Raw genomic sequence first — 15000 nt, 5'->3', positions numbered from 1 at the left:
AGAGCAGAGCCCTGCCTTGTAGATACCGTCTTGGGAAAGGCCGAAAGGTGCCTGGGTAGGAAGTAGACAAGTTCTCGGCCGGCCAGGAGGAAACAAGGCAGGCGATCGGTAAGGTCAAGAGGCCAGTTGTTTGTGTAGAAGATAAATTCTAGGAAGGAAAAGCAGCTAGGTGCGGCAGGAACAAGATGGGTCGAGGAAAGGGAAACTGCCTTGAGAAAGTCGCATCCAGCCTCGGTTAATCGCTCGGATGATTTGTGGAAGGTGCAAGACGACTGACGCAGCCATGACCAGTGCGACCTGATGACGATGACGGCCGCCAAGGTCGCCGACTCTCTCCCAGTCCCCCTCCCTATTCCAAGCCTTTTTCTCAAGGGATGGAGGGGAGGGTGACAGCGGCACCTGTCGCAACAGCCCACACATATTCACCTTCGCCTGCCTGTTCGGCCGTCGTCGCCCAGTGCCTGGCATGGCTCAACGATCCCTTGCGACGGACATGTAACTGCCGGCTATTTGCTCGGAGTCTTGTTTGCCGGTCCGTCGCAACAACATTGGAAACTGTCGAAGTTGCGAGCGAGCGAGCCGTGGCGGTGTAAACACGCGCCACAGTCGTTGGGACGGAGATTAACATGGCGTGAATACATAATGAGCCTGACAGCGGGCGAATGAGATCTACTTTATCTTAGACTTCTTAATATGGGTTGTCGATAAGAGAATCGACGCCCGCGCTCTATCTGGCTTCATCCATCCCCTCACGCTTAGGAAATGCCACGTTGGGCAGCCTCCGCTTTTGTTGTCCTCTACATATCGTCATCTACAGTGTGAGCCCAACCCACTAGACCAACCGTCTGATTTTATCTGACCACTCGTGTGATGGTTACTTTCCGCCATCATCCCTAACGCTCTGAACCAGCACCATCTGTTACCATATGTGCTACACGCAATGCCTACATTCACCACCTGCAAGCCCGTGGAGGAACCCGTCTAGGGCATCCACTTTGCCTTTTGCTTCCTCCCCACCGGACGCCGCTCGACCCCCCCGCTTACTCACAGCCACGTTTCCTCTTGCCCCGCCGTGCCATGAATGGTGTCATGAATAAATGTATAAAGGGTCGAGCCGCAACTGGAAGAGCAGCTCCCGCGATGACGTAAGGCGAAGGGAGGGTGATTGAGAGCTTTTGTATTTATTTAACTTACGTGACTAGTCTTGGATACCGAAAGGTCTTTGTCTTGCACTGGGTTTATTTTATCATCGTTGAATAAATCTTGACGGCTTTACGCGTCATAGTTGAGGGTGAGACACTGCGCATGGAGATACTACAGCCGAAGCGGAGCCTGGGCGAGCTGGAATCGAGACCCATGTCGTGACGGAGACCAGAGCAGGTGCCGCGCTGGAGGTGCGGCGGGAGGTTTATGCTGATCCACGGGATAACTGAGTATGGAGTGGGTACATGCCCCCCCGATAATGTGTGAGATTATCCTTAATGCAGCAGCATCCGAGTGGATTGCCTACCTTCTGCTAACCTGCCACGCCTGCTTAGTCTCCCTTTCACCAGCCTCTCACCCTTCCTGCGGCCCATTCCATTTCAGCATTTCCTGTGAGACCTCCTCTCGCGGTCGTGACGCAATGGCTGCTGCGGCGCACCCTGGGTACTTCTCTTCCCATCACCTCTACGAGCGCATCCGCCGCCCCTGATACCTGCTTTCGCTTTCCATTCGCATTATCCGGCCTGCCAATCCTTATCGATTTGCCATTCGTATCCGTCGAAGTTGTGAGTCATCTCGGCTTCTCGCCTGACGCTGTGCCTTGTTGCTGACTTCACATTGATTGCCGCTCCACCTGCCGCGATCGTCGGCGCCCCCAGCCCTTTTTGTCGGTTTATGGGTCGGGCGGTCGAAGCGAGGTTTTGAATGTTATCGTTTATCGCGTCTTTCCTTGTTAGGGCTTGGGCATTTTTCATTTTCGGGTGACTCCATATGCGTTGCCCTTCCCCTCCTGATGCCTGCCTGCCTGCCTGCCTGCTCATAGAATTTGGCCATTGCTGATGGACTTCTAGGCACGCAGGATTTTGTACGTCAGAGACTTCCTGCGTTGTTCCTAATACACTCTATATTTGATATACATATATGTAAAGAAATATATAAAGAGCGGGCCCTTTATCGAGAGGAGTAGCTCTTATATAAATGAGTCGTGATAACCTGTGGCACGATACCGGCAACGCCAGCGCCGGGGTTAGGCAGGGTCAAACGTGAGCCAAGGGGATAAGGAGTATGAAGGAAGAAAGGGGGAGGGAGAAGTTATGGGAGGCCGACAAGTGGAGAGAGAGAGAGAGGGAGAGGGAGAGGGAGAGGGAGAGGGAGAGGGAGAGGGAGAGGGAGGGAGAGAGGGAGGGAGAGAGGGAGAGAGGGAGAGAGGGAGAGAGGGAGAGAGGGAGAGAGGGAGAGAGGGAGAGAGGGAGAGAGGGAGAGAGAGAGAGAGAGAGAGAGAGAGAGAGAGAGAGAGAGAGAGAGAGAGAGAGAGAGAGAGAGAGAGAGAGAGAGAGAGAGAGAGAGAGAGAGAGAGGGGGGGGGGGGGGGGACGTATTGTAAAAGTTGAGAGGAGAGATCATGGTCGCTCAGTTTCCGCAACTACTTTTTATTTGGCGTCTTGCAAGGGGCGCCGCACGATCCGACTCACCAGCGTTGCCAATGATAACATCTCGGTTCCGTTGCCTGCTTGTGCTTTTGAGGCAGCGGTCACAGGATTACGTCATGGCCGGCAGAAAGTGATCTCACCGGGGAGAGGCTGAGGTTGAGCTGGGAACCTGTGCCATTATTAACAAACGTCTATTTTTACTAGTTTTTGTCCGTTTTTTTGTTCTTTTCTCTTTTCTTTCCGTTTTTCTTTTGAGTTAAGGTTTATACATTTTTGCTAGTTTATTTATTAGTGACTAATGCATGCTTTCCATTACAGGAACGGTTGGAGCGTCTACACAATGAATTCAACGGGCAAGTGTCATCCCTACAAGGGGAATTATCAGAAATTAAGAATATCAAAGAGGACCTCACACGCTACATCCGGGAGCTTGAGCAAGCAAATGACGATTTGGAAAGAGCTAAAAGGTAAGGATGATGATAGGTATATGTCTTCTCTTCTTTTAGTTTCGCATTTTTCGTCTGTCTTTGTTGTCGTCTTTTTGTCTAATGTTTCATTTTTTGGCCAGTCACTGTAGGGAAATACAACTAAATTAGAGAAAAGGGAATGTAAGGTGGCTTGCCTTGTTTTATAGCCAGCGTGAATAAAGTGACAGATGGCACAATAGGTAATTTCAATAAGTTCTTTATGAAGAATATATTCGTTTTTTTATTTTGGTTCAGTTGAAATAAATTCGTTAGGAGAAATACTTTTTGTCATTAATTTAATATATTTTTTTAAATTGTAACGTAGAGAGCAACAAAAAATCTTCATTTAGGTCTGCCTGAATGTTAAATTAGCTGGCAAGAACTGATGTGCTTGCCTCATTAGAAAGTGAATATCTCTTTTGTTGGTTCTTGACCTATTTTTGATTGTTTATTTTCAGTTGTTATCACAGTTCATGGATGGTTTTATTGACATTTTCGTATGTAAAAAGTAAAAGTAACCTGCTGAATGTTTGTTCATGTATGATTATTTACTTTTTATACTTTGCTTTCAATAGATGTGTATGTTGAATTTCTTCAAAACCTTTGCTAATTTTTAAATCAGTGTTCTTTACAGAATTGTAAATTCACCTGCTGAATGTAGGTGAAAACTCCCAGGAACTGCATATGCTTTGTTTCATGCAAGAAATATTCTCACATTTACTATTATCTCTTGATTCTGCATTTTCATTTCCTTTCCCTTTCCCTTTTTTTCATCATCATCCTTCTTCTCAGTGTTATTTTTATTTCTTAGTTTTTCTTTGGTATGCCTTCTTTCTTTTCCTCTTTCTGAAAGTTCATACTGCAATCTCTATTTGATCTTCATCCTGCTCTTGTCTCTTTATCTCCTTGTCCTCATCTTCATTTCTTATTTCTCTCCTTCTGTTCTTCTTTCTCTTCATCCAGAAGGCTCCTCTGCCTTCTTTTTCTTTTTTCTATCTCCTTTTCCTCCTTGTTAGAAAAAAAAAATGACTTGTCCTACCTAAAAATAAATTTAGTAGGATGTAGGAATGTTCATTTTGAAGACAAAAGCATTTGATGGATGCATTTGGTATGATTTGTGTAGAACTCAATCAAAACTATTAGGTATCTGTATAATTCCATTCAGATTTCAGTCTTTAGAAGTTAAAGATCATTTATTATTTCGAGTCGAGTGGGAGAAATCCTAAATTTGTTATTATTTTCCAGGGCGACAGTGACATCCTTAGAGGACTTTGAGGCTAGGCTTAATTTAGCGATTGAGCGAAATGCCTTCCTGGAGTCTGAGCTTGATGAAAAGGAGGCGCTGAAGATTATGGTGCAAAGACTGAAGGACGAAGCCAGAGGTGAGAAATACTTGGGACTGAATGTGGTGCATGTGCTGGTTTTACTCTGATGTTTAGTGTTAGATTGGTCTTTGCAGGTTCCTTTTGTGTGTTCAGTGGTGTTTTTTATAGTTTTTTATTTTTCTGTAAAGGAAGGGGATAATGATTATGATAAAGAAAAAGATAATGAACATTATTTGCAGGGGAATAGATCTAGATTATAAAGGATATTGATAAGGGCATAATAAGGCCAAATATTCACTACATTGTAGAATATAACTTCTCTCTTAGTACAAAACATCAGAATTGGGCTTGGCGTAGAATTCATGAGCCTTTATCCACGTAATTGTTGCTGTTCCATATGACAACCTATTCATAGTCTTAATATAAACTAAAATTATGTGTACTCTAAATCCTTACATAGAAAGATAAAGCTGTCGTTTTCCGACAGATCTTCGGCAGGAGCTGAGTGTAAAGAACAAGGACGACGACGAGCCAGATAATGACAAGGCTCTGCAACACCAGCAGAATAATCACCTGCACCTTCAACCTCCACCCAAGTTACAGCCTCCTCCTCAGACAGTCTCTGATGAAAATGTTGATTCCAATAAACTTGTTTCCAGCACACAGCTCACAGATTCTGTTCCAAGCACACCTGTAAAAAGTAAGCAGGCAGATACCATTGATTTGGCTTTGATATATTCCAGAGTTTGTTTTTATTATTTGAAAAGCAGATCAAATGCTGTTGTGTATTAGAACTGACTTTTACAAGTTGTGCAGATAGGCTAATAAATGCATGCTAGATTCTGGAATTTCTATTTTTGAAAAAAGCATATTTCCTTGATAAGACAAACTTATCATTTGTGATTGTTTTTATTTTTCCTTTCCCCCTTTTTTGGAAGGCAGCAAGAAGTAGTTGTATTTATGTAATGAGCAGAAAAACAATAACATAATTTTAGGAAAATGTAAACACTTGTAAAACATGTAATACAAAATGATTTAGATGGACGTAGAATATGAGAATAAGAAGTAGTCTATTTTTTACTTAATATCAGCTTAATTCAAAGACTGATTATATTCCTTATTTCTTATAGGGAGATTACAAAATTCAGTCAAGAAAGTAAAAGAGTTAGCTACTTCATCATTGTTTATAAAAAGAGTAAGGCAATCATTACTCATACTCCTTCAGCCAGTGCATTTCCTTTTAAACAGTTCTTTATTTGTGCATGCAATGTTTGTCTTTAAAATCAATGATAAATATGCTTTCTTGTATACACTAGTGGTAGGTTTCAGTAAGGATATAAATTGATCTTTTAAAAACTCAAAACACTGGATGAATATTTGATTCTGAATTTTTTCTGTTTTTAATCAGAAAATAGATATTTATATACATTTTTTTAAATAGAAATATAGGTGTATTAATCATACTAACAGTGTAGTGTGTAATGTATAATAATCTCAATCAATTTTTAAGTAGTGATTTTTCAATTAAATGGGTTCATTTTATGTTATATATATATATATATATATATATATATATATATATATATATATATATATATTTTTTTTTTTTTTTTTTTTTTTTTTTTTCTTTTTCTTTTTCTTTTCTTTCAGAGTTGTATTTTGTAGATGTGATTTTCAAACAAAGGTGTTGAATATTCACAAGATAAATTTTTGTAATGAATGTGCACATATATTTTGCAAGCAGGCACTAAACAGAGTGCTTTATTTAGAAGTCTATTTACAGGTCTCATTTTTTTACTTACAGCACACCCTTTGCACAACATGAACAATGGAAGTGTACCAATGACGCCATCAGCAAGGATATCAGCTCTCAATATTGTGGGAGATCTTTTAAGAAAAGTGGGGGTAAGTTTTTCTGATTTCATCTTTACTTAGACCTTTTTAGAGAATAGAATATAAATAATCTCATTAATGGTCTGATTTTTTATTTATTTATATATTCATTTATTTATTTTCAAAGGCCTTCTGCATGATATTTAACAACTGAATTAGGTTCAAGAGATGAGTTTACAGACAAGTAAATCCGGAGTGCATATTTCACAAAGGGAAATTGTGACTGAAGTAGAGGTGTTGACCGCAGCTGGCGTGCTGCCTCGTACAGTACATGGCCAGTGCTGTAACTTGATATCCTTTCTGCCAGGGTAGCCATAACCCAATGGCGGAGGGGGTCTGGGGACACACTGCGGCAGAATCAAGATTGTCTTGTAAGAAAATCACAGCTGATAGTCAATATTAAGCTTTAGCATGACACTTCACAAGCCACAGATTCGGAATGCTTGTATCATTTTTTTCCCCTTAAATTCTGGATTTCATACTTTGCATCTTAAAAAAAAAAAAAAAAAAAAAAAAAAAAAAAGTTGAGCTGAACACACATTAGCTGGAGAAGAAAAAAATATATATATTTATATTTATATTTATCAATAGCAGTTAGAAAGTTTATGGAAAAACTCAGGCAGTCTTCTAAATTCACACCACTCTTTTACGACTAAATCCTCACCTCTGCCAGAGTGAGTTTCCAGATCCAGTGTATTTGAAGCTTTCTTGTACACCTAGCTGCTTCATTTGTAATTTTTTCTTTGTTAATGGTTAGAACTGGGATTGTTTTCCTTTCTTTTTCTGTTTTCTCTTTTTATGTTTTTTGAAGCGAACCATATGCTATGTTAGATGTTTGTTTGGTTATGTTTGTCAAGCAGAGGAAAATTCATTGCCAGATGTACAAAATGGTTAGCCTGTTTTTATTATTTTAATGATTGAGATTGTGAGAGTTGAAAAAGAGAATTTAATGTTACCATAAAGTTGTAAAGGAAATTGCTGAAATTGATAAATAAATATACAGATAATTATGAACTGTTAAATGATGCCTAGGTTTAGAATTCTGATCTTTTGAAAACTTTTGGATATTTTGTTTTTATTTGTCTTTAACCCAGTGATGCTACTATGGGAAGAATACATGCCATGACCTCCATGATTTTAGTTTATGAACTGTCTTTAAATATAGATGGCTCAGCAAGTGCCTAGTTACTGAGCAATCAATTGCTAGTCCTACCTATCTCACCTGTTTAATCTTTTCCTTGATTGTTGTAAAAAATATGTGTGTGTGTCTGTGTGTGTGTCTCTGTGTGTGTGTGTGTGTGTGTGTGTGTGTGTGTGTGTGTGTGTGTGTGTGTGTTTGTTTTAGTATTGTTAGTATTGTTAGTATTGTTAGTATTGTTTACTCATAAAGTCAATAATAATGAGATATCAGTATTGATAGCATTTTAAAAAATGTATGTCTCCTCTAAACTCATGAAAAGGGGAAATCAGGTGGGGTCATGTTAGCTGCCTAATTGGCTCCTTGGTAGCCAAGCACTTGTGCTGCCATCTATGTGTGTGGTGTGGGGCAGGAGGGTAGACTATAGTTGACAGTACATGTACCTAGCAGCAATGGGTTAAGAGATGCTACACATCCATAGAGATAAAGAAAAACATTAAAACAGACAAACAAGCATGCATATGCTCAAATACACACACATTAGTTTATTTATGTATTCATTCATTCATTCATTCATTACTTTTTATTTATTTGTCTGTATACATATCATACGTTTTTAATTTCACTATAGGAAAGGATCTGTTGTTTAAAATTATCTCTTTCTTTCAGTTTCTTATGACAATATTGGGGTATCCTTCTGACCTAGATGAATTTTCAGAAGATCCTGTAAAACTAAGGGTACACAGCTAACCTTTGCTGGTAACAGACCAAGACCCAAAAATGTCCAAGCTTGCATAAGTCCTGTATACATAGTGCAATTAGAATTGAATGGCCTTTATAACTGTGACTAAGGATTTCTCCCTAAGTGTCTGTTGATTGTTTTTTTCTTTCTATGTGTTACTAAAACGTGCCATAAAGTATGAATTTTAGTATTAACCTCAGAGGAGACAGGCATTTCATTGGCTAGTTCCAAAGCCATCATCTAGCCAAAGTTTGTATCATAACAAGTGTGTGAATAGGACTGAAATAGGAACTTGCGTTTGGTACCGGTTTTGTGAAGGAATCGCGGCATTCAGTTGATGTTCATGAAGGATTGTGATTTATTGTAAGATTTGTTGAGGTGGTAAATTAGGAGTTTTTCATGTGTTTTTTGCCATACATTTCATCTTTAAGTTGTTTTGTGATTTGTTTTGTAATGATTTGTATGGAAACATGATTTTGGGTTGGGGAATTTGGGCATGTATAACAGAGCAAATTGTGTGTGTGTATACATATACATACACATACATATACATACATGCATGCATACATATTCATATGCACACACATGTGTGTGTATGTTAGTATGTATATGTGTGTATGTATGTATATGTGCACACACACACACACACACACACACACACACACACACACACACACACACACACACACACACACACACCACGCACACGCACACGCACACGCACACGCACTCACGCACACACGCACACACGCACACACGCACACACGCACACACTCACAAACATGCAAACACACACGCACACACTCACAAACATGCAAACACACACGCACAAGCACACACACACGCACAAGCACACACACACGCACAAGCACGCACAAGCACACGCACACGCACACGCACACACACACACACACACACACACACACACACACACACACACACACACACACACACACACACACACACACACACACACACACACACACACACATTTATATTTTTTAGTCATTGATAAATACAGAGGGAACTTTCCCCAAAATGTTCCATGTGTGTGTATATTTATATATTTTTTTATGATTATAATTATTATTATACAGACAGAAAGATGCAAATGAGAGATAAAATGTCATCATGTAGGGTTGTAATCTGTGAAGTGGCCTGTGTGTTTTTCGTCATCATTGTGTAAAGTTGTGAAATTCTGTTTGCTGAAAATGTGCGTGTTTTTTAATTGATGTGTCTTGACATCCTTGATGGTATTTGTCCTAAAAATTATATCCATTTAACAGTGTGTTCAATAGAAGATAACAACTAAACTGAATATGAGGAGAGTGTCATTTGTATTTAATTGCAGTATATTTCTACTTGTAACTCTTCCTGTATTTGTTTAAGACAGAGGTTTTTTGAGGGAGGGCAAAGTAGGGCATGTTGGAGTGAGTGATAATTTGTGAATGCGTGAGTGTGTGAATGTGTGTTTGCATGCATATTTGTAACCTTGGTTGATTCAGAAAGGAAGGGAGAATGTGGCCACTTTTTATTTAGGATTTTTGTGATAATGGGAAAGATGATAATAGGAAATGGATAATATATCAGTAAAGGCAGTTTTATTGTGTTTGTGTTTGGCAGTAGAGCATCTCATAAGTTGGATAATATGATACTGCATAGACATGAATGACCTGACTACAAAAAGAAAAATGTTCATTTGCAGAAGTATCCTTTAATTCTCAGTGTAAAATAGCTTCTTCCATTCAAACCATCCTGTATCCTTTATGACTGGATGGATTTGAAGACTAACCAGTGCATTTGGCAGTGAACTTTATTAACCTCTAACTTCTAACACTTTTTTCTCATATGATTTCAAAATGAATATCCAAATTTTAGTAATAGTAGAGGGAAATTTGCCAGATTTTCACTATCAGTTAGTAACTATTGTATGTGTGCCGTATTTTGTAATCAAAAATTATTTTAGATAAACAAAATTCTTAATTCCTTGTCATGACCTCAGAACTAATGAATTACCACTCTTTTCTTGATTGGTTATAAACTGTAAATATAGAATAACTACCATGGGTAACATTAACAAGGCTGGTAATGGTATCTCAGGCACTGGAGTCGCGTCTAGCCTCGTGTCGTACACTCGTGAAGGACAACCAGCGCCCCCTCAGCCTGCCTCCACCCGGCAACCACTCTGCCAGGTAACACACTAACGCCCAAACCATAAACTGGCAGCAACTGTCAGCAAGCACAGAATGGGGCACTTGTTCTTGCATGAAAAAGTATCCAAGCATCGTTACATTTAGTCAGTCTGCTGAGCACATCAGTCAAAGGGTTGTTGGTAATGGGTTCTTAAGAGACGTAGGACGTCCCAACAGGATGACTAGGACCCCCAGATCTGAGGAATTGTGATGTCATACCTTTGACTGATTGATGAGGCAGCATTGGTAAAGTTTAGTCTCTCACTATAAAAAGGCACCATCTACCTAACTTTTAAAAAGATGATAAGTAAATGATATGCATTAGAAATAAATGCATATTAAACATAATACTGCCAAACAGATTAGCACAGTTCTTGATTGTCTTTCCCTAGGAGGCGAAAGTCCACACAGTTTACTGTAAGTTTACCATAATTGCTGGAGAATGAAGAGTATCCATTCTTTGTGGGCACTTGGATGATTGCATGGGCCTAACATCTTACCTGCTGGTTGTGGACTGTTTCCCCTTCATCATATGACTACTCTTAGAGACATAGGAAATTAACTGAATAGATTCTGTCAGTGCAACCAAAATTTCCTGTCAATATTTTGCTTAAGCTAGTGAAGACTGCCTACAGCTTGACTGAAGAGATGAACCTTGCATGACAAAAGACTTGCTATTTGTGTTAAATTATACATGTGTATTTCTTGCCTTTTTGTTTTGTTTTTGTTTTTGTTCTGGTTTATTTTTGTATTTCAGATTTTTAGGCTTCTTATATGTATTGGCTTTTTACACTTAGTTGCACAGTGTGGTTGCATTTCTACCTTTGCCTTCACTTTTTGTTTTTGCTTCCAAGTGTCTAATCATGTATTTGTGCTTAAGACGTAAGGTATTATTTTTTTATAAGTATGTATACTTGACCATGCAAGAAATTTTATAGTATGCCCAAAGCAGTTAGTCATTAAACATGTAATAGGTGTTTGTATCCTAGAGTTGAACCCTATATCCATTTGATCAGTATTATAAAGTATATTTTGCATTGCTGTATGATCCCTCTTTATTTTGTTTTATTATTATGACTAAGCCTTAAGCAGCCTAACCTCGTTAATTCAGACATAGCATTTGCCGTATTAACTTTGCTTTGACCAGGTATTACAGAACAAGCCTAATTTTTGTATTAATATTTTACCTTAAAAATTGTATTGTATATTATTAGCAACAATGAGCAGGTAGAATTAACGAGTTTTGACTGTATGGCTTCCAATTTTATTTTTGAAGGACCCTGACATACCAAAATGCAGTGTGTATTACAAGCAGTGAATCACTTTGAGTTTCTGAAGTTTGAGTAAAGTTTTTTGTAAATGTGATAGTTATTTATTGGTCTGAATTTTCCCCACAAACATTCATAAAAGCTCAGTTCATGTCCACTGCTTGTAATCATCATGGATAGTGGCTGGTAAAGGGTTGAATGCTTTTGTTTATGTTTCTTTCCTTTTTTGACAGATGAAAATCCAGCAGATTAACAGGGACTTGAATAGGGTGAACTCAGTATTCAAAGCAGGTAAATGTTTGATCAGCTACTTTCTACTGACTCCACATCTGATGCAAGGGAGAAGAAAAAGTTGTGCAGCTGTTTCTTTTCAGCTGATAACCTAGAGGATTGCATTACTAACCAGTTTGAGACACAGCCCGAATCACTTACAGTAATGCTAAGCCTAACACAGTTTATATTTTGAACATGTGATGTATTTTTGTTTTAACATGAACATTTATTGGATGTCACCTTTAAATAATGTCAGATGTCTCTTTACTGAAAGACTTTAGACTTTCCATAATGGAGGAGGAGGTATTTTACTTCTTCATAAAACAACAAAGGAAGAAAACTTCATCTTATGTCCTAGAACTAAACTATTAGAGTTAAATGTCATAATACTCCTTGACTTCTCTCTTAATTCCCTTGCTGCATGCACTTCATACAAAAGAATACATTTTATAAGTTTGGAAATTTATTAGATAGTGTGAATTTTTTTTATTTTTTGTTCACCTTTCCTTTAAGAAATGTATTCTTAGTTAATGCATCTATACTCAAACTTGACAATAGTTTATTCAGTTCTGGGTCAAACTCCTTCCACTGTACTCCATGTGATCTTAACAGCTGTGTTTAATTTTTCCACCTAGAATTTTCTCTTGTATAAAGAAGGGATGTATGGCAATATCTATCATTTTGATTTCTCACTAGAAAGTCCTAAAATGTGGAATGTGACTGCATTTTCTCACTCTAGACTTATTTAAAACTATTTAGTGTTCTTGGTACTTCTTTCTGGTTCACTTCTCTCACCCTTCTGCACTTAATCTTTCATCAATTTCCTTCTTTTCTTAAGCTCTCCTCTCTTTCTGTTTTTCAGCATGGTCTTGTTCTCCCTTCTTTTTCCTTTCTTCTTTTCTTTTCTTCTTCACTTCCTCCATATCCGCTATCATCTCTTTTTATGTTTTCCTTTCTTTTTTTTTTCCCTTCCTTCCTCCTCCTCCTTCTCCTCCTCCTCCTCCTCCTCCTCCTCCTCCTCCTCCTCCTCCTCCTCCTCCTCCTCCTCCTCTTATCATTCTTCACTCTACCTGTTCCTTGTCCTTTTTTTTTATTTTACTTTATTTTTAGATACACAAACTGACTCACCCTTTCTTTTTCCATGTGCACTTATCTCTACATACTTTTATCACATTTTTCCAGTCAGGTAACCAGTCTTTCCAACTGTCATTTATTGTCACAAGATCTGTTTCCATTAGGATCTTATTTGTAAAGGTAAAATAATTTGATTAAAAGGATTACTAATTTTTTGGCCTTTTGAATTGGCATTATAGTAACATTGTCCTAATTAAAGGTTAAGGTCTTGTTATAGACCTCTTGCTATAAAGAGCGGAAACCAGTTGCATGAAAATGACATGTATATCTCTCCAGCTTGTAAATTGAATGAAACATCAGTGCACTTCATTATTATGTGACCTTTTTGGGTTTATTTGGGGCATAAGTTTTAGCTTTTGTTGTATCATATTAAGCCAGAGCATATCCTCCAAGTACTCTTTGCTAGAGCTTTACTTTTTAGATCATTAGTTTGTTTCTTTTTTCTATTTTCTTTCTGAACATTCCCACTGACTTTTATTAATTCTCTACTTTCTCTCAACAGAAAGAACCAGCTGACATGCGGCTCCCCCACCATCCCCACCACTGTGATTCCTGCGTAGAGCTACCATACACCAAAATTGATTCCCAGACAGACTCAAGAGGGAGAGTAGCTGAACGCCTCAAGGATAGACCACGCATTCCAAAACAGTGCTCGATATCGTTAAGGAAAAGCCAGATAACGAATGATATAAATGGCATTGCTTTTACACACAGAACTCCTGAATTGGCCAGAAAACCATGTGAATCTAGTTTAAGAAGAGGCATTTCAGAATACATGCCTCGCAGACTACTGGGACGGCAGCAAAGTCAATGCAGTCATGTCTGTGGCAATAGTTATCCTCTCTATGTAACAAAAGATGAATATTTTTTCTAAAAAGGAATCCCAAAAGACTTGTCCCTTTTAAGTTAAATTCACTTCTATGCTGCAGGAGTAGGAGGCTCTCCAGGATGTCCTTGTATATGTAAATAGTTAGGTTAATTGATTGAAGAAGTTATTGATGCATCCATTTTAGCAAAGATCCTTTTTTGTTGTGGCATAACAAGTGGTAAGATAATTATGTTTTGAAATACTGCTGTGTGCACCTCCTAGGTAAGCTTTTTATTTCAAGGAATTTGCTTTTAGTTCATCAGGTGCTCCATTTTCCTGCAATCTGTGGAAAGTTATTAAATTTAGCAAGCAGATGCCTAAATATCCTGCCTGTTATCTGCATTGTGATATTGATCAAAAGAGCCAACAGGAGGCAGCAAAGCACATAGCAGCAGCACAGTGTTAGTGATGGACCTCACAGTTAGTCACATCATTGTGATCAAATCAAGTGCCCAAGAATCCCATATTGTGACACAGAAAAGCTGATAAATGCACACCGCCTTTATTTATGACAGTCATCAGTGTTATGGTAGTGAAATGCATTGCAGGCTTATGATCTTGTGTATATGTGTATACCATGGGAATCTTCATGGATATCAGCCAAACATTGATGCGTCTTTCTTAAGCATAATTTTATTGATAGTGAAAAGTTTCTTTGCTGTAATTGAGATGTTAAAAGTAGATATTTCAATTTGATTGTACACTGTACTTGTCATTCACAGTGAATACTCTCGAGTTGTGCTTAAGAAATGGTGTCGCAGCCTCATCTTCTAGTTTCCTCTGTCAAATTCCAGTTTTGTACATAATGGTAACTCTTCAGTTCCTTGATATCTCTTGTTACATATTGATATGAGCTGTACCATAGCTTCTTGGTAGATTGGACAATATCACCTATGTAATTTATGAAAGGTTCCTCCTGAAGCAGAGGTTAATGGTACAATGTTTCAGATGCCCAAGTTTTATGTGGCAAATAAGTAGGCTAATAATCAAGTCTTGAAATTAAATTATGGATTGTGTAATACCTTTTTTTATGATTGGTTAAATAGATTCAGTATTATACTGTAATCA

General features: G+C 38.4%; 1 protein-coding gene across 1 annotated transcript in view; it reads left to right on the top strand.

The window, feature by feature from the left end:
- The window catches only part of LOC125037861 (nuclear distribution protein nudE homolog 1-like), a gene marked incomplete at its 5' end in the record, with an annotated part of 117370 nt that extends 103599 nt beyond the window's left edge, over positions 1–13771 (top strand). Inside the window, 6 exons of the mRNA XM_047631103.1 lie at positions 2951–3099; positions 4345–4481; positions 4912–5124; positions 6229–6329; positions 10298–10389; positions 13567–13771. Of these exons, the coding sequence (XP_047487059.1) occupies positions 2951–3099; positions 4345–4481; positions 4912–5124; positions 6229–6329; positions 10298–10389; positions 13567–13624 (750 nt within the window). The remainder of the gene's footprint in view (positions 1–2950; positions 3100–4344; positions 4482–4911; positions 5125–6228; positions 6330–10297; positions 10390–13566) is intronic.
- Between the last annotated feature and the right edge of the window lie 1229 nt (positions 13772–15000).

Source organism: Penaeus chinensis, chromosome 24 (genome assembly GCF_019202785.1).
Source record: "Penaeus chinensis breed Huanghai No. 1 chromosome 24, ASM1920278v2, whole genome shotgun sequence".
NCBI classification, from domain to species: domain Eukaryota; kingdom Metazoa; phylum Arthropoda; class Malacostraca; order Decapoda; family Penaeidae; genus Penaeus; species Penaeus chinensis.
Note: the sequence above shows the minus strand (reverse complement) of the source record. Positions and strands in the feature narration are given on the sequence as shown.